Consider the following 23,048-nt stretch of genomic DNA (forward strand, 5'->3'; position numbering starts at 1 on the left):
CACAGGTGACATGAATGGAGCAGAGCCTGGTGCTGTGTGGACTGTTGGCCCTGGAGGATGGTCTCTTGAGGGTCAGGGCCACTCGGTGCCACTTTAGGCTCACCTCCCAGGTACTACCTCCAAGTGGGCTGCGGTCACCAAAGCACAGCTTAAGGTGCAGCCCCTATTCTGCCTGAACAGGGATGGGGCAGGTGTGAGAGCCGAAAGCACACACATGAACCTCAGGTCTCAGAGCAGCAGCCCCAGATGGGGCCTGTACTTAGAAAGTTCTTCCAGGGGCCAGGACCGGGGCCAGCCAAAACCCACCTGCCCCAGGGACAGCTCTGCGGAACACCCTATAATAGAGCCCCCCGCCCCCACGTCAGCACCTTCTCTTCCGAGGCTCTAGGGCCGGGTCGGGGCTAGAGGGATAGGGTGCGGCAGGGAGATAGGGGAGAGGCGGGGCCAATGGTACGTCCAGGAGGAAGACCCGCCCCCCCAGCCCAGCCCCCGCTGTGCGGGAAGGAGGTGAAGGCTCTTCGTGAGGGCTCCAGCTGATGGGCGTTGCAGCTCTGGCCTGTGTCTGCGCCCGACCTGTGTCTTGATGCCCAAGCCCCCGAGGACAGGTCGAGTGTTTTGTGGGAGAACTTTACTGTGACCCACTTCTGCGCCTCACACCCTCGGGCCCTGGGGCTCAGACAAACCTCCTCTAAGCTGCCAGCCTACGCACCTCCTCCAAAGGCCCCCAGCACACCCGTCCCATGGGCCCGTCCGGCACATGCGCAGGTGAGCTGGCACCCACCCAAGTAAGACTGGTGGCAAGAGGAGAGGGCCCTGGGTCTTGTGTTAGTTTATACCCAGACTGACCTTTAGGCTTGAATAATGGGCAGCAGCCCCACATCGCACTGAGCCCCACACTCCCGCTCATATGCTGCCCCCTACTGGCCACTGCTCAACCACCGTTTTCGGCTGAGCAACAGCTGAATGGATGCAGGATCTGGAAGTCCCCATTTGAGGGGCTTGAAACCTGAGGGTTCTAAAATTGGATAAAGAAATAACATCGCCATTTTCACTCACCTCTGCCTCAAGTTTAGCATTTCCCCCAATTATTGTCAGCCACAAATCACAACAGCTTTAGCAGAATCTGTGACTGTATCTTTAGGTAGAGAAATAACAGATTAGAAATCACAAATGTTTTCATATCACAAGTACTATAGAATATATATATATATATATACACTTTAATACATAAAATATGTAGGATTACAATACATTTTATGTACTTAAAATCCTTTCTCGTCCATAGGCTTCAGCAGACAATAGCACTGGGATCCAGGCCACACACATAAGTTGCCTAAATTGCAGATAGGGGGAAGTAGAGGATGGCTCTTAGGGGAGGTCCAGGCTAGGAAGGAAGGCCCTGGGGGCTTGCGACAGCAGCTCTTTACCAGTTAGTAGGGAAGGCTCAGTATTTTACAGCTGGCTTGGCAGCCCTTGTGCACCCTGCAGGCCAGGCTGGGTACAGGTATGAGCAGTGGATCACCCTGTCATGTTTGGGCTTTCCTGCTCAACCCAGTAGTAGGTTCCTCATGACACCCCTGGAAAGTCAAAGTAAAATTATCTGGCTCTCTTTACATGGACAGAATCTGGCCCAGATCCAGCAAAACCCAGATGGACTGTCAAGCTCAACGGCTCAATATCACTGGGGTCAGGATGAGCTCCACCCCCACACTGCCTGCTTCCTCTTTACTACTGCCCAGGGACACTCTAGGTTCCTAGGGAAGCACCAGGCACCAAATGCAGAAAGTCGCACCATTAGCCACAGGACAAGTGCCAGAGCCCTGAAGACTTAATAGGCGGCAGGGGCCAAGGCTTTTCCCAGCCAGGCTTCTTCCAGACCCAAGGGACAGTGGCTTCTCAGGGTGAGTGCCAACCTGGTGCCTGCTCCAAGGATGGGGACCTCAGAACAGGGACCTCCCTCCCTGTCTGAAGGTGGAAGTGCAGCAGGCCCAATCCAGAAGTCAACCCCGTTTGACTTAACAGGTGCAGTGAGGATTGTTATTAGGGTGGTAGGACCCTCTTCCTGGCACTTGTATAGGCCTAAAAGTCCCTCTTGCTCACTTCTAGCTTCTCTGTAGACAAACAACACCAACACCCCTATTTGGGTGCCTGTACACCCTCATCTGCAAACCAGACCTACCCTCCACCCCATGCCCCTTCTTCCCCTTTGGGATGCCTGCCAGTTCCTGACCACTTGCTTCTTGGTGAGATTCTTTCTTCCAGTAGCTTCTAGCATAGTCTACTCCAAAACAGGCTCCTGCTGCCACCCGTCTGGCTCCTCCTGCTTCCACCACTGGTTCCCCTCCTCTCCATGGCTCTCAGCCACCCACTGGCCTTCCCTGGGATAACACACTCTCATTCAGTGACCCTTACCTGGGGTATGTGGATTATTAGCATTAAGTGTCCTATTAACTGGAGGGCATGTGGCATTCCTGCCCCTGCTTCCTAAATGCTGGTAGTGCCGGTGGGGGACCCTGTAATCTCAGCTGCCATCACAGCTTCAGCAGTCACCTTGGGGCCAGGGACCTCCAAGGGTCACCCTCTCCAGCCTCCTCCTGGTCTCAGTGCCCATTATTTCCTGTCTCCTGGCCACCTCCCCCAGGACATCCACACCACAACAGGTCCCAACCTGAACTCCCCACTTCCCCCCATCCCTGAGTTGGATCCAAATTGGGTTCCCAAGCCCAGTGACTGTACACAGATCCATCCCAACACCCAGGACACAAACCAGGGCCTCAGCCTCCATTCTGCCTGTCTCCAACCCCCTCATCCAATCACCACCAGTACTGGAGATATTGCCTCTTAAAAATCTCAGCTTCATCTATTTCTCCCCATCTCCATGGATATCGACCCACTAGTTCATCTAATTTATCTTTCACCCAAATTCTTGCAACAGCCCCTCAGCACCCCTCTTACCTCTGAAGCTTGGTAGTACATAGACTCTGGAGCCAGACTGCTGGGATTAAAATCCTGACACTGCCACTTAGCAGCTGTGCAAAGCTGATGGGGGTGAGTTATCGTCCTTGGGCTTGCTTTTTCTACAGAAAGGGCATAGTCATGGTGCCTTCCTCAGAAATGACTGTGAGCATTCTAAGTTAATGCACATACATCTCCCAGCCCCAGGCCGAGCACACAATATGCTTCGGCTAGTATTAGTTTCACTCTTCCCAACCCACCCTTCACTCAGCAGCCAGAGGTAATTCGACCAGGTCATTTGGGCTCACTTGCATCCCCTCTCAGGAGACACGGCAGCGTTGAGAACTACCGGGCTCCCCAGACCTGCCTTCCTTTCATAGCTTGTAAATATTCACTCTTTCTTGAACACACCTGATAAATCTCGCCTCCAAACCTTGGCTTCATGCTGTTTCCTACACTTGAACACTCGCCCCCATTTCTTCCTGTCAGAATCGCCCTGAGTTTTCAAGTACCTGCTCTCCTGCTGCCTCCTCTGAGACTCCTCCCCAGGAGCCTTCAAGCAGGATGACTCTTGCTCCCCAACGGCCAACCCATCTTGCCCTAGGACAGGTATTTATTCCGTGTCTCACTCATTTTATAATTCCCAGAGTTCAGCCCAGGTGATGCCCCCAGCAAGAGCTCCACTGAGCCCAGCTGAGGCCCACACTTTTAGCACACTTAGGGGTAGTTACTGCCTCAGCCCTGAGACAGAGGTGGGCACCAGGCATCTCCAAACTAGCACCTGCAACAGCAGGGTATGAGCTCTCTGCCCAACTCAGTTCCTGAATTTCCTCCACTAAGGAAATTACAACCTCTTTTGCGCCTGGGTTAGGGCTGAGGGTTACAAGCAGTGTTATATGCAGGGCAGCCAGGCCAGGGTGTCCCCCAAGGCAGCTGAGGGCAGAGACGACTCTAGACCTTAGCCAGAGCCTCGTCTACCTTCTCCCTGTGATAAGGGCACTAGGCCCTAGAGAACAAGACCACCTGTCCCACACTTTCCCTCCCAGCCTAGAGTTGAGGGCCTTTGCCCAGCCAGCCTCTGCTCTGCCAGAGTCAGCTACGACTTTGGTCCAAAGCTTCCCTTCTCAGGGCCTGAGTCTCCTTCTTTACCAAGGGAAAAACCCTTCCCAGCTGCAACATGTACTAAATGCTGACTCTAGATGCTGAAAGTGGTGGCAGGGAACAGGGCTGGGGGATAGGAGGTCTTTCCTGGGTGCCACATTACTGCCTGTCCCACTCCCACACATGGTGGTCAACAGCCAAACATCAGAAAAAGAGAAAAGAGTTTATTGAAAACTATATACAGTGGGTCCAGTCCCCATCACAAGCTGCAGGCTGGGCCGGGCCCTCCCACACCTCAGGCAGCGTCGCACCCCAGTGGTGGAAGCTGGACTCGGGATAGGGCCCAGACTCCCTTGGGAAGTCTGGCAGCCAGACCCCATCAATGACCTTAGTCTGTGGATTTACAACACTAAATGGCCTGTCGGTGGTGGCCAGGGAATGGGTCCCTGCCCTGACCTAGTCAGCCTGGATAGGGCAACTGTTCTGAACCTTGGGCCTTGAAGGCCCAGCTAGGCTGTGTGGAAGTCCTGGCTACTCCTCTCACAGGCCTTCCTGGATGCAGAGGCAAACAGCCCCGCTACCACCCCACGTCATATTCCAGGTCCCAGAGGCTTCATGGACGTGGACTGGGGACATCAGGCACCCTCCCTCCCAACACTGACTCAGGGTCCAGGGCTTCTGGAACACTCCCAGGCAGAAGACATGGGAGTGACAGGTGGCTGCTGGGGAGGTCACAAATGAGGGCCCAGGACCCTCCTGTTTACAGGCTGGTTTGGGAGTCAGGGTGTCCCGCTGTAGGAATAGTCTGCTTTGTTGTGCATCACCAGCCGGTCATCCACGAAGTAGAAGCTGTCAGACTGTGTTTCATACGGGTGACGGACCATCTCATTGACTGCAAGAAAGGACCAGCCAGTTGGGGCAAAGGTCAGGAGCCCGAGCCACGCCACTACAGGGGCGTTAGGACTGTGGGACAGGGACAAGTTGAACAACCCCAAAGAGTTCCCCCAGCCTCTCTGGGCCCCAGGCTTCCTAGGGTGACATGCAAACAGTGGCCAGACACAAGAGACCCAGGGTGGGAAGAAGGGGGGTCAGACACCCCCCTTGGGCCAAGTCCCTCTGCCCATTCCCAGGAGGCCCTGCCCCACGCACTCAGCTCCTCAGAGAGCGGGGGGAAGTCATAGATGTGTTCACAGGTGTTCTTGCTGCTGGGGATGCAGAAGCCAAAGTGGAAGTCAAAACTTTTGAGCAGCTGGTTGCGGAAGTAGTGCCTCTCAATCATGCGGAAGTTGTTAACGGGCTTGTCTCCCACTGTGAACTCCACCCTGAGCGAGAGAAGGGGGCAGGGCTGACTTCGCTTTGAAATCAGGACAGACAGCCCCTAAGGCAGGCTCAATGAGAACTCAGAGGGGCTCGCTCCCACCCTCACCCTCACCCTCAGCCCCAGCCCGTGCCCCCACCACCACCCAGTGACTCACGTGGCTCCCACCTGCCTCAGGCGGAGGAAAGCAGGTGTGAACTGGTAGCGGACAAAGCGCCCAGCATTGGGGTCCAGGTCCCGCCGGTTGATGGGCAACCGCTCTGTAATGTACCCCATCTGGGGCTCAGTGGGCTTCAGGCTGGAGTGCATGCCCACCCAGGAGCCCCCACTATCTGAATTTCTTAAAACTCCCTCAGGAGATTCTGATGTACATTGAGGGTTCAGACCTTTGGCCAAATGGTTCCACCTGGGGGTTCTAGGTCAGCAGGTCACCAATTTCAACTGAGGTTCCTGGGGCCTCTGGGACTGCAGTTCCCAGGCAGGCCTGCAGGGGGCAGCTGGCAGGGACTGTAGCGGCAGGCCTCTCCCCACAAGATGTCCAACCCCAGGAACAGATGGGAAGGAAAGGTCGACCCCTGCCCTGGCAACTCCTGAAAATGCTGGGGTCCAAGCCCCAGCTATGCTCTTACTCCTCTACGGCCTGAGGAGTTCCTGGGCAGCCCACCTCCCTCTGTCACTGGCCCACCCAGCCTGCTCACCTGAGGCTGGGGGCTTCTTGATTTCAAAGAGGACAGTGCCTGAATCCATGTCCCGGATCTTGAACCTGACAAAGTCAATCTTGTAGATATTCTCCTCGGGGGAGCACAGGTAGTCTAGGGGAGACAGGCAGCTAAGCAAGGAAGGTGCTGTCCCAGAAGACCCTGCTGCTAGCTCAACTTTGTGGGACTTCAGCCTAGCACCACTTTCTCTTAGCCCTAAGGTCACAGCCTTCCAGAAAGAGAGAATTGAGCTTCTGCCCTGGGGGAGCCCTGACAGTGTGGGGGAGACAGCTTTGTCACTGGGATCTAACAGGTGACAAAACAGCTCCTTCCTAGTGATCTCTGGAGTCAGGGCGGGGCAGGGTGGGGAAGGGTGAAAAGCCAACTCCTGGGAATTCTTCCCCCCCACCCTGAAGTTGAGGATCCTTATTCCAGCCTCTGCTTTGCTGTGGCTGGCTCGGTGACTTTGAGCCAAACAGGTCTCCGATCTAACGCCGAGCCCCCGGCATGAGAGAGGAGATGCAGCTCTGCCCTTGGGGGTCTCACCCTAAAGAGGGTGTCATAGCTCCACCTCAGCAGAGACACAGTCCTTCCCTGAGGACACCCCGCTCCCACCACACAGTTGCCCCAGCAACATCTAGGTGTGTCAGGCAAGGATGTCCCCTAACCTGGAGAGTGCTGGGTGGAAACCCCTTCCCTGTTCCTCTTACTCCCCACCCCCTTCACTCTCCAGAAGCAGCTTATACAAGCCCAGCTCCCTTAAGCAGCTTAGCCAAAGCTCCACTGACCCAAGGCCACAGCCTGGAATAGTGGGGGAAGGAGGCCACCTCTGCTGCCACCCACTACTGATCTCCAAATGTGAGTCTCAGCAAACAGAGAGAACCCCCCAAGGTCATCCACCCAGCCTTGGCTCCGAGCCACACCCACAGAGAAGCCAGGTGAGGCAAGGATGAGGGCATGGCCAGTGCAGCAGGGGTGCGCATGGGGAGTCCTTGGGCCCAGAAAAGGAACCAGAAACAGTGGTGAGTCCCGCCTGAGGAAGCTCAGGAATACCAGGGCCTGATCCAACCCTCACTGCTCTTCCAGCAGCAACTGCAAGTGCTCAGGAAGGCCCTGGTAGCAAACTGGGGTACAGTGGGGGCTCTGGAGCTATCAGCCTGAGCAGCATCACATCCTCCCTACAGAGGCCCCAAAATGACCCTCCAAGCCCTGGTCTACCTCTGGGGCAGGAAGAGGAAGTGAATGTCAAGTCATTCTCTCTTCCCCTGGCCTGGGGCAGCCCCCTCCAGGAAGCCCTCCAGGTAGCCACCTGGAACCTTGGAGTCCAGCAGGGACTACACAGGGCTTGAGGAGGGGCCTAGCCCTGGCCTGTCCACCACAGCCCACAGTGGAGAGAGGGCAGGAAGAGGAATGGAAAGGGGCAGCCCCTACCTCACCCCATATACACCTTATTTTCACTAGAAAGTAAGTACTAATCCAAAGGTATAGAAAGAAGGTGCAGTACATAGGGAAGGAGGTGACAGAACTGGGAGCAGGATGCTAAGTGCCCAGCTCTGGCTCCCTGTAATGACCTTCCGTCTTCCCCCATTCTCCATTCTTTGGAGCTTCTCCTCTCATTGGGGAACTTCTTGCAGCCTGACCTCAGTCTTTCCTACTACAAACTCAACCTGTCAATCCCTTTGTCCTTAGAGGAAGTGGGCAGAGGGGGGAATGCCCATGGCTCAGAACACTAGGGAAGGATGGGGCCTGGGACCAGGGTCAGGCCAGATAAGGGTTAGAACACAACTGCTCCCTCCCCCGCAGTCACAAATAGCTTCCTAAGCTGGCTTCAGGGACCAGTAATCCAGGAGGAGCAACTTAAGACCTCCGTGATTAGGGCAGAAGAGACCGGGGGTGCCAGGATGGACAGCCCAAGAACCCTGTTCTTAACTTCTACAGAGGAAAAGGCTCCCATGAAGTCCTTTTCCCTGCTGATCCCCCGCAGATGCCCCATCTCTAAGGGCTATGAATTTTCTCCAAATTAGGAGACATGGTAGGTAGAACATGAACTAGAAACCCCAGTAAATGCAAAATAACCTCTAGTTACCCGGGACCCAGAGAGGTCAGCCTGGCCTCCAGACATCCTAATGAGAAAGTTCTCTACCCCAGAACTAACCTGAATCCTAAATGCAATTACAGCCCAATTGGCACCAACATCAGTCTGATCCAGGCCCCCTCCCTCTACCAGTGCCTGCTTGGGCAAGGCTGCTCAGCACTCTGTCCAGAACGGCGGCTGCCTGGCTTGAGAGGAGGGAGAAGTGGATCCCCAGGGACCCAGATGCACAGGCCTAGACCTGTCATCATGGTTCCCTCCACGGCTCTGTCCGGCAGCCTTGGGCTCTGCAGCTTCTCCAGGACTTGAGCCCACTCCAGCACCTGCCCCCACTCCAATGGAGGGGTCCCAAAAGTTGTTCTCACAAAGGCATCCAGGGCAGCATTACTGATGAATGAGGCCAAGGTGAAGGGCCACTGCCTCAAAGAACTGCCTTCTGTGAAGCTCAGCCATCACCTCAGCCATGAGGCTCCCTAGCCCTTGTTCCCTTCCTATGGTGACCCCCTATCCTGCCCTGAATGACCAGTTGTCTGCCTCCAGGCAACAGCCATAAGCAGTCTTGTGGGGCCCTCAGTACTATTGATAAAAGAGCCCTATTTACAGAGCATGCACAGCATGCCAGGCACTGTGCAAAATCAGAGAACTTATTTTCACAACAGCTCTATAAGGTAGGTGTCATTATCCCCATTATTACAGATGAACATGCTCAGAAGAGTTACTTTCCCAGGGTCACACAGCCAATTAAATGGCAAAGCTGGGACTTCAACCCAGAAGTCCAGCCCAGAAACTCAAACACAGAGGATGGGTCCTAGCCCAGACTAAGGGGGGGGCATTAACTCACTCCCTTGGGAGTGCCCAGAGCCAACCCACTGAAGCTTCCTACTCAGGTTTTTTCTTGGGGAGGAGGATGCCCACAGACTTCCTGGGGAACCCAGGGTGAGGGCATTAATGGTCAGGAAGACCTGAAGGTCTCAATGCCACCTAAGTAACTCGGCTTCCACCTAGCCTCCGGGCGGGGACTGAGGGCAGACTGCACTCAGGCCCTCTCAAGATTGCAGAGAAAGGCTTCAAAGGGCTCTGAAGACTCCATGGGAAAGGGAGGTCACAGTTGGAGCAGCTACCCTACTTCCACCATGGGAAAGGGGAATATACTCCTCAAAAAGGAAGGAGGGGTGGTGGTGGAAATAATTTCTAAAGGGAGAGGAGGGGGGCACAGGGATATTAAGGAAAGTGGGGATATGGCGATCTCAGGCTTGAAGGCTGAAGGATAGGGGACACAAGCGGGGCGGAGGGGTACTCCGGTGGGGGAGGGGAGACCGGGAAAAGGGGCGGGGGCCTGGACTCCGCGCCCCTCGAGGGCCCCCTCCCGCGCGCTTTCCCTCCAGCCCGCAGGCGGCGCTCCCTCGTCGGTGCTCACCGCCTGTGATCCGCTGCAGCTCCAGCACGTCGTCGGGCCCTATGGGCTGCTTCCTCTGCAGCGGCCCTATCCTGGGCCCTGGGCCTGCCTCCGGCTCCGACTCGGACCCAGATTCGGATTCCGCCTGCAGCTGCGGTTCCGACCTGGGCTCCACGCTCGGGCCCAAGGCCCCGGGAGCCGGCTCCGCCCCCGTTCCGGCCCCGTCGCCGCCCTTCTTCACCTTCATGGCCTCGCTGGGCCACAGCTCGCCTGCTGCCGCCGCGGGTGCCTGCGCCGGCTGGAGCCGAGAGAAGAGGGCGAGTCCGCAGCCCCGCCCCCCGCCGGGGCCCCAGGTACCGTCCCGCCCCCGGGGCGGGCCCAGGACTGGCCCCGCCCACAAGTGCGGGCGCCGCGGACCCGCACTGGTTCCCCAGGATTGGGAAGGGGCAGGCAGTGGGCTTCATTCATTTTTTTGATAGTAGCTTTCAGGAGTTGGCAACCTCCTCCTTACTCGCTGTGCTCCGGGCACAGCCCGGCCCTCTGCCCGTCAGTCGAGTTCCTGCCTCGGCGTCTTGCCTGGGATGCTCTACTCCCACAGGGCCTGTTGTCTTAGCTCAGCTCAAAGGCCCTCCCTCACACGCAATCTAAAGTACATACCCTTAGTCACTATCTGATCAGCCTGTTTTTTCATTCTAATGCATTATCTGAAATTAGTTTTCTTCGCTCACTACCTCAACCCCCTGAAAGTCCAGTTCCGTGTAAGCAGAGTTCCTGTCTTTGTTCTCTATTTATAATACCCGGGCAACTAGCACACGGTCTGCTGTAGCCTGTGCTCAATGTTGTTTTTTAATTTATTATGGAGTCAGGATCTGAGGGCTTACACTGGCACTAGCTGTTCTCTCCCAGATCTCCTGCTAATTAGCAGTAGATGCTAACAGCCTTGTTGGACAACCCAGGACATGCCCAGGGACAAGAGCATAGACCTCTGGCCACCACAGGACCCTCCAGGGACAGGGAGGCAGGAAGGGCATTCGACCAGGTGGAAGCAAGTGGACCTGGGAGCCCAGGAGGACAGATACTAAGAAACCATTACTTACACATGAATGAAGAATGAAAGATATGCTCATATTTCATGTCATTCCACTTCACATTCAGTCAATGTTTATTGATAGCTAAAATATGCCACTTAAATATGCTTACAACATTTAATCTGTGATCACAACCACCCTGTAGAGAGGTATCATTAGTGCTATTTTAACAAATGAAAACCTGAGGCTTGGAGAGACTAAGTGGCTTATCTGAAGTTCTCCAGATGACAGAAAAAATAAAAATTAAAAATCAAAATAAATAAAGAAAAAGTTCCCCAGATGATAAATGCAGAAGCAAGGGTTTGAATTCAGGCATGTTTAATCCCACGTCCACAACTTTCCCCACTGTACCACACTGCCTCTATGAAAGGGTAAAGGAACCTCTTCATGTCACACACAGCAGCGGGCTGTAACCAACAGGCGTAGTCAGCCAGCAGGGAGGGGAAGAAGGGAGCAGGCCCCAGAGGTGACCCATGCCTGGCCCTTTTCATGACAGCAGGGTTAGGGTGCTCCCCAAGGGGTTAGAGGAAGCATGGAGGGGTGGGGGCTAGAATCCAACCTGGGGTTTTCCCCCAATGCTCCCTCTCAGTGCAACAGGACTGTGAGGACAGGGCAGAAGCACAGTAAGCTGCCCCTGCCAGCAAAGGAGACAGGAAAAGACCTTCAAGTTCAAGCAGTTCAAGCTGGAGAAGGGAGACCTAGATGTGTCTTTGGGGGCAGGGGGCTGAGGGGAAGCATGAAGGGTGGGGTGTCTGTCCCTAGCCAGAGAGTGGGAGGGAAGAAAAGATGAGCCCATCTTGGAGCATTACACTTTGGTTGCTGGAGAGACAACACAGGCTGGAGATGAACAAGTCAGCAGTCATACGCCCCATTTATGCACCTCTTAAGCCAACACCTCACCCCCTGACAGAAAGGAAGTCTTCCCACTGAGATGCTTTCCTGCTCAGTCTATCTTCTCAGGCTTTTTCCAGGACTTGCGGGTCTCCAGGAAGATCTTGATCAAGGACAGGAAGATGGGCACAGCCATAGGCAGGAAGAGTGGGATGTAGATGGCAAACTTCTGGTCATCAGGGAAATAGAGGAGGTGGAGGAGTGAGGGATCAAAAAAGGCACGCTCCGAGGATGTCACAGCTTCCTGGCTGGCAATGAAGGCAGAGGCTAGGTGCCCAGAGGCCAGCTCCTCTGCCGCCCTCTGGACTGCAGCTACAGCCCTGTACACCTAGGAAGGGGACAGGGGATTGCAGGTAAGTCCTAGGCATTGCTGAGGATGTGGGGTGATGGGGCTTATTCCATCTACCAGACAGGTTGCCAGGGGTTCACACCCCCATGACCCCTTAAAACCCCACCCTCCGATCTGGACTCCTGCTGGGGAGCTGGCACTGGCCTACAGAGGAAGCCCAGGGCATTCAAAGATGGCACATCCACACATACCCTGGATCTCAACTGGCTCTCTCATTTCCCCACACCCTGGTCCTCACTGGGCAATCCAATCCTAGGCCACAGACTCCATCTCCTGCCTGCTTACCTCAGACGCCACATCATCCTTGATGACAATGTTGCTGATCTTGCCCAGAAGCTGGGCCAGGGAAGTGAGAGTGGTGGTGACTGTAGCCAGGTTCTCCACTGACCGAGCCCAGAGCAGCCGATCTAGCTCCCACATTGTTAGCCCCTCACTTTGAGGCCCTGAAAACAGGCATTTGGGAGGCACCTGGGGCTGAGCAATCCCGAAGAGCAGCCTGTAGGAAAATAAAGGTCAAAGGGGCTGAGGCTACAAGGTAGAAGATGGCTATGATTCCTAGAATAACTACTAGGATTTTTCATCTTAGCCAGAACCACAGGGGTTGTAGTGAAGTGGCTCAGATCTTGGGGAGTGAGCAGCAACCCAGAGTCCCAAACCCTGCTTTAAATAGTACTTTCACCTTTACTTGTTCATACATCAGACTTCCAAGATCATGTTTGAGAAAAGGTTCCAAGACTAAAATATTTCTGGTAACACCAACTTGGTTGTGTCAACCTCTCTACCCTCTCTCTGAAAAAACAGGGCCACAGAGCCTTCAGTTTAGAGATGATCAAGGACCACCTCCACCAAGACATGTGCACTGTGCCTCTCTAAGCCTGTACCCGTGGCAGACATTCACAATCATCAATCAGAATCCTCTTTCCTGATGAGCCTTAGAATCCTCAACACAGGACACCAGGCATCCACTATCAAGATCAGTAAGCATCATAATTAACAGCTATTTTCTTAAGCACAAGCTAATCACACCCTATGGACCCAACATTCATAATTCTATTGTTCTTAAAACTAGCCAGCAACTAGGCCTCCTTAGGAGAAGGATGAAGTAATCCTTGGAAAAATGGCTTCCCTGGGACTCTAGGCACAGCCAAGGTACCCCTGCTGGGTGAGACTTCATTCCAGTCAGCCCAGGAGACTGGTCAGACTCAGAGCCGTGCCCTGCAGTGATGAACTGAGGACCTCACCGCAGCTGAGCCAGGAACACCTCCATCACGCGCACCATGTCCACCTCAACTTGCACCGGCAGCTCTGAGGCATTGTAGGCTTTGGGGTCCACATTGTATACCTGCCGGGGAAAATAAGCTTGCCTCAACGTCACACCAGGACTGTGCACAGCTCTGCTCAACACTGGGGACTATGAGAGAAAAGGAAGACATATTCTGTGCTCTTTAGAAATTACAAACCTGATGATATAGCTACTATTTTTTGAATACTTGCAATTAGGAGCTTTATATAAATTACCTCCATTACCCCCTCAAAAGTCCTGTGAAAGAGGTTTTTTATTCCATTTTAGGTTCCTACCCAAGAGAAAGTCCTAGTCTAATTGGAGAAACAAAGTTCCAAACCTTATAAGACTCCCACAAAAAGGGTCAAGATCTGAGATGCACACAGAGTCCTCGGTAAGTCCAAACTGCTGCATGCGAAAGGGTCACATTATAGAAAACACTGATGGAAATAAGAAGCTGAAGGGCTGGCAGAGGAGGGGTACGAGCTCATAGCACCCTCCTCTCCCTGGTGCCTGCTCTTCCCATAGGCTGGGCCATGAAGGACACCAGAGGAACAACAGAAGGAACAGTTTCGGGAAACATCTATCTCCCTGAAGCTGGGGCTCTGGGTCTGCACAGTGAACATTACCATAATACCACCCCAGCGGGGACTGTGGAAGGCATTGGTGGCCACTGGAGCGCCATCCTTGTCTTGAATGTACAGCGGTGAGTGAGCAAGCTCAGGTACATAGAGTAGAAAGTTGAGCACAGGGTAAAGGGATGCAGCACTGGATCCTGTGGCACAAAGAGAAGGGAGTCAGAACACCAAACTGTGCTGGATGTGGATGTTAGTTCCAGACCAGCCTCTAACTTGTTGGTCACTCACTCTGGGCCTCATTTTCCCCAGATAATCACTGGGATATCCTCCAGTCCTGGGTTTCTATGATAGAGAACCTCCAAACATTCTCCCAAGATGGGCCACGTATGTGGAGTGCAGACCTTAGCCACAAAATGCCCCTAGAATCTGCCCTCCTCTAACAGGTGCCCCCCTAAGCCATTTCAGTGGGCCACTGGTACCCTGTACCCAAATTACGAGAACTCATTTTATGCACAAGTATAAATCTGACCTCATGTCAGTTCCCCTGTCCTTCAATGGCTAGCCATTCATACCAGGTTAAAGTTCGATCCTTTATGATCTGGCACCTGCCTGCCTTGCCAGCCTCATCTAGGTCACAATTCAACCACACTAACCTTCTGAGCTTCCTGAGTGTCTAGTGCTCTTACCCTTCTACATCGAAGCCCCCAAGTCCCTCATCTGAGATACCCTCTATCTCTATGCTCAGCACTGCCATAAAGCAGTCCCTTGGGCTTTGTCTGCTAAAGGAGGGGAGGAAAGGAGGGAGGGAGGCAGGCAGGAGAACTGTGCCAAGGCCTCCTGTGCCGCCCCTCCCATTCTCCTCGGTCCTCTGGCCTAGCTCTCGTGCCTGAAATTCCACAACTAGTTATACACTTGCTTTGGTTTGCTTGTATTATACTTCTTGGTCACACCCACCATGCCTAGGTATCACCCCAAAAATTAAAACCTGGAATCCTAGCTTAAAGGCTTCTCAACCTCACTCAGCAGAACCCTCAGTTCAAATTCTGCCTTCATGTATTTTTGCTGTTGTCTTTCCTACATGTGTGGCTTTATCCTTCCTAAATGGCTTGCAGGGAGGGAGACACAGCCTATCCATTTGTTTATAAAAAGGGCTGGGAGGCATGTTTAATAAATGCTTTTGGATATGACTGTGTGGAGAAGAAAATGTCCCCCAAGTACTATGAGCAAGAGCTTAAATGCCCAGCACTTTCCCAGCACCCTCAAACCAGCCCAGCCGGGAATGTCACTGTCTTCAAGCTGCCTCCACTCCGAGGCTAAGCCTTCAGGGTGCCTCCCCAGCCTTGCAGGAAGACCCTCATCCTCAGGAACTCACCCAGCCGGGACTCCACTGGGTTGATGACATGCGGGAGGCTGTGTGTGGCCAAGTAGTAGCTGGAGGACACCGGGTCAAAGCGGGGATTCACCCCTAACACTGCATAGTAAAGGATCTGTAGAGCAAAAAGGGAAAACGGTTATTTTATTTACTGATTTATATTCCACTTTGTCCTCAAAAAGATACAATTAGGACAGGCAAAATTAAGAGAGTAAATCTGGACTGAGAAAAAACAGGCATAAGGAAAAAAATCACAATACTGTAACTGTATAGTTAACAGACAACATGCTTTGAAAACCACATTTTTTACCAGGCTTTCTAACAGCCTTAACAAAAAGGGAAACAAAGAATAGCATAATCCAGTGTCCACACGATCAAATCAAGTCATTTATTCAGAAGTAATTACTCCCACTACCAAGACCTGACAAAAATTCTCCCAAGTTCTCCTTAAAAGGATGTTGTGTGGTATAGAAAACTACACTCCTCACATCTTTTTTACTATATTAACATATTTCAGGAAGTTTTTGTTCATTTTTAAATGAATTCCTTAAGGATGACACAATTAGTGAACAGGGTTTTGGAGGGAGCCACGGGAAGTCAGCTTTTTAACAAGCATGACCCAACTCCCTGAGCCAGACGCCAGGGAGGGAAAGCAGATGCTAGCACCGCATCCACACACAGGGAATTCCCGGCAGATCAGCGAGTTCTGAGAGCTGCAAGAATGGATCACACGTCAGCACTAAATACGGATTGACTTTGAAGAGCACGGTGGAGCGAGGGGACGGCCTCCTCCACCTGCCCCCACTCTTACCTGCGAGTCCACAGAGAAGTTGCCCGCAGCACTGAGGGCATTCAGGAAGGGCTGCACGTAGCGCCGGACAGCCCCCTCAATGTCCCAGCGGACGTCATGGGACTTGGGGTCGGGGTTGAGTAAACTGAAGGTGATCTCATAGCCTATGGAAACAGGAGTCAGGGAAGCCAGAGGCTTCTGTGGATCAAGGGCGGCCTGTAATCCCTGGCTGAGCTGAACTTGTTTCTTCTCTGGAATAAGGCTGGTTGCCATCGTAGAACCAAAGGGAAGATAAAACTAGGATGAGGAATGCTGAGAGCTTTAAGAAAAAAAGTTGAGACCACAGAAGAATGGAGTAAAGGGTTTTTCACGCAGATTTCCCTCCTGCCCCAGCACCTCCACATAATTCACGCCCCTTTTCCCTTCCGGCAAAGCCCAGTCACCCTACCCAAGCTGGACTTGAGAGGCCGCCTCTTATCAGAGCTCCACTTGTCCTCTGGAAGGTGGTCAGCCAGCGCTGCAGCAAGCACATCCCCAGTCAAAGACATAGCCTGGGCTATGTGGATTATGCGGCGGCCAATGATGTTGAAGGCCTCCCGGTGCATTATCCCCCGCACAACTGCTGTCCTCTTTGGCCCAATGTAACTCATCACGTCCTGTGAAAGGCAGCAAGGGACAGAATGCCCATGGCTCAGAGAAGAATGCAGAAGAGCCCTCTGGCCCTGCCTTTGGGACTCTGGTCTTTTACCACTGACCAACATGCCTGCACCTCTTTAGATTCACAGTGAGCTATGATCTTGGCATTTCTGAGCTATGGGTACATATGAGTGTTTTCATTCACTTCAGTTCCCTTTTCCCTCCCAGTATAGTTTCAGGCAATATACATCTTCACAGGCTGGACACTAAGAGATGGCATGCTGAGCAAGAAAAGCAGAATCAACAAACTAGAAAGTCTGATGCGAGTAAATGGCACATAGCAAAGAGACAAGTCCAGGAATTTTCACAGTCGTGTTATTTGTAACACTAAAAAACTGAAGACAATCCATACGCCCACGGGCCGTCAAATGGATAAACTGTGATGTTTATACAATAAAACATTAGAATTAAAAATGAACACACCCAATAAAACTAGCATTAGATTCAACTATTGTTATCATGGATGATTCTCTCAAAACTAAATGTTGAACAAAGTGAAAGTTGTGGAACATGTGCTGTATTGCACCATTTATATAAAGTTCAAAAATATGTAAAATTAAATATATTGTTTAGAAAGATACAACATATGTGCTAAAACTCAAAAGAAAAAAGAAAATGGTACACACAAAATATGGTCAACCTGGGGCTGAAAGGGGATAGGGGATGACCAGGGAGATCATGGGAGATCACTATATTGCTATGCTATAGTTTGCAAGCTGGGGGTCGGTACTAGATGTACATTAAAAATTCCTTTCATCTTTTTATAAGAATATTTCGTTATAAACTTACAAGAAAACAGTACACAGGATAGCTCCCACTGAGCCGTTTGCCCATAAAGTGAAAAAGTCAATGAATTGCCTGTACTACCATCACAAATCATTCACATCAGTTTCTTTCTTTTAATCCTACTGGGTTTTTTTTTTTTTCAGTTTAAATAGCCTCTAGAGCTTTAACCATAAGCAAGTCTTGCATTTAGAAGGACCCAGAATCAATGAAAAAAATCACTACTTGCAATCTTTTCAAAATATATTTGGAGAGTTTTCCGTAGCAAATGGGAGGCAATACTGTAAGGAGGAGGTCATCTAGGAAAGGAGAAGCTGAAGGGATTAGGCAAGGCTGCAGCCCCTCTGCTCACCCTACCTGGGGGAGAAGTGGGGAGTGTTCAGAGATCACGTACACAGTCAGGGAGCCCTCTGCTTGCTCCTGCGGCTCAGCTAACATGGTTTCTGTCTCTGGGGACAAGAGCAGGTGGTGTACCAGGAGCGAAAACACATTCCCTCTCCCTCAAGATCCCCCAGAGCAAAGCCACACCACCACCTCCCACTCACACACAGCTGACACTGTGGCCAGGCTTAGCCTTCAGGGGCCCAGGCTGATACACAAGGTATCTCATTCCCAGCTTTCCCAGAGAAATTCTGCAGTTAAGACAAGGTATAGAAACTACGCACTTAGAAATCAGAAGGAAAAAAAGGGCGTCATTAAAGTTAAAATTAAAATTAAAATAGTATGATCGTCCCTTCCTGTACCTTGGATACTGCCCAACGACAGGGCCTCCTCCTCATGGTCCAAAGCCCTCCGATAGGCCTTCTGGAAACGGCATTTGATTTTCATTTTGTCTGAGAGGAAAAGGAAGAAGCTGAGGGAAAGAGCAATTTCAGACCTCTGCCCACCTTCCCAGCACTAATTCCATCCAGCACCTGAGAATGGAAGATGACTGAAAAGGAACATTAACACGCTACAGCCAATGTATATGTCAATTCTATCTCAATTTAAAAAAAAGGCAGCTATAGCCAATTCTAATGATTTCTGCATGGATGATACCAAATACGTGGCACTGTGTACACACTACCTTCAACCCGAAGTACCCACCTGCCCAGGGAAATCTATTATAATATTCATTACATTAATAGGTGGAAGGAGAAAAAGCATATGATTATTTCAATAGGTGCCCCAAAATAAATTCAGTGAACATTTTTGGTAAAAACAAGATGTACACTTAATGACAAAACATTAATACAGTTCCATTAATATTAGTAATAAAATAGCAATGCCTGCTATCTCCTCTATTACTCTGCAATGTTTCCTGAAGTTCCTGGCCAATGTATTAAGTGAAGAAAGAGAAATAAAGCATGCATATTTGAAAGAGACAAAATGGCCACTTTTTGAAGTAGCATAATTATTGTCCAAGAAAATCCAAGAGAACTGAAAAATTATTAGAACTAGTCAACCGTTCAGTAAGATGAGCAGATATAAGAATAAAAAGAATCAATAGCTTTCTAATACCAGCAATATCCAAGAAAAGTAAGCATTTTTTAAAATCCCCAATCCCAGGAATAAATGTATAAATCTACAGGAAAAAAAAATTTGCTGGAGGACTTAAAAAAACATCTGATAAAATGGAAAATGCAGACAGTGATCCTAGTTGCAAAGACTATTCTAAGGGTGTCAATTCTCTCCAAGTTATCTATACATATAAGGCAATCCCAAAGGGACTTTTTCGCTTCCTGGAACTTGAGAAGTTGAATCTAAAATTTATTGGGAAAGTTCTTCTTTACGGAAGAATTTCAGGTTATATATGCAGAAGAAATGACAGAATTGAAAAATTGCCATTTTGCAACTGCTAATTAAATGGATTCCAGCATCAATGGATACTAAAACCATCAAGTGAAAGGTTGACAAGGAAATCAAGCTAACAATACCTAACTCACTAAATCATCTGTGTACTATCACCAAAGTGAAACAACTGGCCATCACATGCTTCATGATGTAACACAAGAAGTACACCTACTACATTTTTGCCTAAAACACTGAAGTTGATTTTAATCAAACCTCTAGATCAGTTTATAAGAACTATGGATAACAGAGGACTAAATTACATGAGACTAGGAGGAAGTAATCTGCCAAATCCAGAATTGAGAAGTTCTGTAAAACAAATTACCTGGTTTACCCAACAAATCAATACAAATAGGTGTATCAGGATAGGATGGGGGAGCTGACATAATAAGAGAAACAAAAGAGACTTGACAAAATGCAGGGTGTTGATCCTGATAATACAGTAGAAATCAGGTGATAGGAAGGAATCATTGCTAACTTGGTTAAGTGTTATAATGGTAGTTATGCTTAAAAAACAGAAAACCCGTCGGTGCCTTCCCTTCTCATCCAGAATAAAAGCTGTATGTGAGTCTCGCCCCCTTTGACCCCTCTGATTTTATTTCATTTCCTCTTACTCTCTTCCTCATTCACCTCATTAGCCACAATGTGAGTCCTACTGTTCTGCAGAGGTACTACCCCTGATCCTAACATAGGACCTCACATGTACTTGCTTTTTCCTCTGCAAAAAATGTTCTTCTCCCAGATATCTACACAATTTACTCCTGCACCTCCTTTAGGTCTTTATTCAAATGTCCTCTTTTCAAATGGTGCCTTCTCTGGCCACCCAAAAAATGGCAATGACAAGAAAACCTTCCTATCCCCGTGCCCTGCTCTTTTTACCTATCACCATCTTACACACATTTTGCTTGTTTCTTGTTAATTATCTGGCCTCCTCTTTTTTTGTCTGTTTTGTTCACTGCTGTATCTCTAGCAACACATCAGTATCGGATATTGGTACTCAAAAAATATTTGTTGAATAAATAAACAACCCTATTACTCTTCCTATGTAACAGATGAGAAAACTAAGGTTTAGAGAGGTTAACAATCTCATCCAAATTCACAGAAGAACCCAGGCTTTAATCCAGCTCTCCTAAACCCAGATTTCATATTCTTGGCTACTTCTACAGTATATCCACACTACTGTCTATGTCACTATGAAGAAGTCCACAACAAATTGACAATAATCAAGTTGCAAACATGTGATACATGATCCAATTTTTGTTTTAGTAAAAACATTTCAAAAAATGTGTGACCAAGGTTAAAGTGCTAGAAAATACATGGCATGCAGGCACTTCATGGTTGGGACTGAGCGTACATCTCCAGTCACTTCCAATCTTTCATGTCACACTCGAGCAAGGTCAGACTGCTCATAGGTCTCTCAGCATGCTGATTCACCCTTCCATGCTTTTACATAGGAAGCAGAATAGATTGCTGACGAAAAGTCTGAACATCGTAATCAATCACACCTGGTTTAAATCCCAGTTCCACCTCTTACTTGCTAGCTGTGTGATCTTGGACAAATTAAAATCTCTAAATCTGTTGATTCATAAAATAGGGATCATAATATTAGATAGGATTAAATGAGGCAACACATTTTTAAAGTGCTTCACCTGGTTTCTGGCATATAGTGAACAACTAATATTACCTATCAACTGGCTCATGCTATTGCCTCCCTCCCCTTCCCATTTAACCTGAATTCCTACACATCCTTAAAAGTCCAGCTTAAAAATTACATTCCTCAAAACTCTCCCTGCCTTTCTTTCCTTCCTTCCAGACATAAGTTCTTTCTTAAGTGCAGTCTCAGTTTCTTACATACTTCTACTGTGATTTAAGTCTTTCTCCCCTACTGACCATGAATTTCTTAAAATCATTATCAATTTCTTCCTGATACCTAAGAAAAGTGCCTAAGACGCAATGAAGTGTTTACTGTTAAGCTGAAAATGGCCTGTATATAAGTCCAACTTGATTCCAAACCCTGTGTTCTTTCCACTACATCCCACAACCCCCTCTATTCCCTAGTGAGCATCAGCTGCTTCTGATCAGGTGGTATAACTTGTTTTTTTGAGTAAATCTGTGGTCTTACTGGTTAACACTGAATTTAAGTTGCTTTTCTTCTAACCAAACACATGTTCATTCAGAAAGGCCTGTTAAGTTTTTAACTATCTTTACGGGACACTCAGGCTCTTCCTACCCAACCCATCTCTGAACTCAAACCAGAAAGGCAGCCCTGACGACCCAAGAAACTCACATTTCAGAGGGATCTCTCTCTCATGCACAACAGTGAAGGGCAGCTTCTCCTGGTCGTCCAATGGCACTGACTCCCGGGTAAACACGACAGTGACGGGCACCATGAGCCGAAGCTGCGGGAAGGAACATCAGGGCCATCAGCTGAGGTCTCCACCTTGCCGGTGGGCTGTCCCCTGGCGCTCCCCCACCGAGGTCTCACCTGCAGGGCGTTCAGCCCACTGATCTGGGAGTAAGGCAACGGGGCCCGGTAGGTCTCCGTGGTCTTCCACCAGAGCGGCAATCCCAGCACGATAGCCACCGCCGCGAAGAAGAGGGCTGCGCGCTTGCCTCGCACCACCTCTGGAGGCACGGGGGCACGGACTAAGACGCTAGAAGTGGGCGAGGGTGCCAGCCCGACGCCCGACGCGAAGAAGCCCATACAACAGGGATCCCCGTATGAGGGACCTGAGCCCAAATATGAAGGGATCCTGTATGAAGCGACCCCAGTTCGCGGGACCTCTCGCACTCCACAGTGCCCACCCTTGCATCCCTCCCTCGCCATCCGCACCCCGCCAGCTGCAGGCCTCGCCCGAACGCCATCCCACCTAGATCGGTAGCAGCGGCCCCGACTGCCGCCATGCTTGCTCCCGGCAGCCCTAGCCGCCGAGGAGAGGGGCTGCGTCTGCCTCCCCCAATCGGAAACCGCACTGAGGGGGGCAGGACCATGGTAGAGATTGCATCCAATCGCGAGCTGCACTCCAGCTGCGCAGGCGTGGAAAGTTGGTGAGGGATGGGAGGGGGCGGGGGCGGGGCGGGAACCCGGGGGCGGGGTCCCCGCGGGGTCCCCAAGGAGCCTCTAGGAGTTTTGAAAGATGACGGCACCAAGGAGGGATGGAGGCATTTAGGGGTTTCTGTGTCGCTGGAAGGCACTTGATAGGCCCCTGCTTCCTTGTGGAACACATTCCTAGCTTCAGAGAGTAAGAGCGCAAACTCTGCAGTTGTTAAATAGTAGCTGGGTGACCACGGGTAGCTGTAAGCTCAGTTTTCTCAACTGGAAAATGGAAATCTTTACTAAATTAAGGCCATTCACGTAAAGAGCCTGGCACCCGGAAAGCACGCAAACGTGTCGTTTTATCACTCGCATTATAGAGTTCCTGTTCAGGGCACCTCTTCTCAGGCCTCAAACAAAGAGGTGGCAAGCTAGTAGTACATGTTAAGTGTATTCGGCTCATTCGGTATAATTCCAATTAATTTCCAACTTTATAAAAGTCTGAATAATTCACTTAATAATTTCCTTAAAACTCTGGCCCCTGATCCTGGCTTCACCACTTCACTTCAGTGATCCTGAGATGTTAAGTAGCCTCTCTGTGCCAATTTTTTCATATTAAAATAGGGATAGTAATAGTTTCTACTAAGCATAGTTGTTGCAGTAAATGAGTTAATAAACGTAGTGATTAGGATAGGGCCTGGCAGGAACACATAGAAAGTGCTATCTATATATGTGTTGGCTATTTTTGTTAATATAAGATTAGGACACACTGGGCCTACATTCCCACATTGCAAT

The 23,048-nt window shown here is 50.4% G+C and overlaps 2 protein-coding genes across 3 annotated transcripts; both read right to left on the bottom strand.

The window, feature by feature from the left end:
* Positions 1–4,260: 4,260 nt before the first annotated feature.
* UNC119 (unc-119 lipid binding chaperone) lies at positions 4,261–9,881 on the bottom strand. Its single transcript, XM_036927867.2, has 5 exons — positions 9,582–9,881; positions 6,073–6,186; positions 5,532–5,634; positions 5,206–5,378; positions 4,261–4,948 (listed from the first exon to the last, which is right to left on the bottom strand). The coding sequence occupies exons 1-5, from the start codon at positions 9,805–9,807 to the stop codon at positions 4,836–4,838; spliced, it is 729 nt and encodes a 242-aa protein (XP_036783762.1). The 5' UTR covers positions 9,808–9,881; the 3' UTR covers positions 4,261–4,835.
* Positions 9,882–10,688: 807 nt separating this feature from the next.
* Positions 10,689–22,187, bottom strand: PIGS (phosphatidylinositol glycan anchor biosynthesis class S). Of its 2 annotated transcripts, XM_036927865.2 has the most exons (12): positions 22,090–22,187; positions 21,705–21,844; positions 21,507–21,618; positions 18,133–18,222; positions 17,747–17,838; positions 16,359–16,566; positions 15,932–16,074; positions 15,121–15,235; positions 13,800–13,945; positions 13,130–13,230; positions 12,174–12,384; positions 10,689–11,867 (listed from the first exon to the last, which is right to left on the bottom strand). In XM_036927865.2, the coding sequence occupies exons 1-12, from the start codon at positions 22,121–22,123 to the stop codon at positions 11,592–11,594; spliced, it is 1,668 nt and encodes a 555-aa protein (XP_036783760.2). In that variant the 5' UTR covers positions 22,124–22,187; the 3' UTR covers positions 10,689–11,591. The 2 variants fall into 2 exon arrangements, with proteins under 2 accessions (XP_036783760.2, XP_036783759.2); XM_036927864.2 differs by lacking the exon at positions 22,090–22,187 and having other exon boundaries at positions 21,705–22,083.
* Positions 22,188–23,048: the final 861 nt, after the last annotated feature.

Source organism: Manis pentadactyla, chromosome 4 (assembly GCF_030020395.1).
Source record: "Manis pentadactyla isolate mManPen7 chromosome 4, mManPen7.hap1, whole genome shotgun sequence".
NCBI classification, from domain to species: domain Eukaryota; kingdom Metazoa; phylum Chordata; class Mammalia; order Pholidota; family Manidae; genus Manis; species Manis pentadactyla.

Excerpts from the sequence above, each read along its gene's own strand:
- UNC119 (XM_036927867.2), bottom strand. The coding sequence starts at position 9,807 with ATGAAGGTGAAGAAGGGCGGCGACGGGGCCGGAACGGGGGCGGAGCCG. Across the intron at positions 6,187-9,581 it reads GCTGCAGCGGATCACAGGCG|ACTACCTGTGCTCCCCCGAG; the intron begins GTGAGCACCGAC and ends TGTCTCCCCTAG. Across the intron at positions 5,635-6,072 it reads CAAGAAGCCCCCAGCCTCAG|AGCGGTTGCCCATCAACCGG; the intron begins GTGAGCAGGCTG and ends GGTACATTACAG.
- PIGS (XM_036927864.2), bottom strand. The coding sequence starts at position 22,046 with ATGGCGAGGGAGGGATGCAAGGGTGGGCACTGTGGAGTGCGAGAGGTC. Across the intron at positions 18,223-21,506 it reads GAGAGAGATCCCTCTGAAAT|ACAAAATGAAAATCAAATGC; the intron begins GTGAGTTTCTTG and ends TTTTCCTCTCAG. Across the intron at positions 16,567-17,746 it reads ACTCCCCACTTCTCCCCCAG|GACGTGATGAGTTACATTGG; the intron begins GTAGGGTGAGCA and ends TGCCTTTCACAG.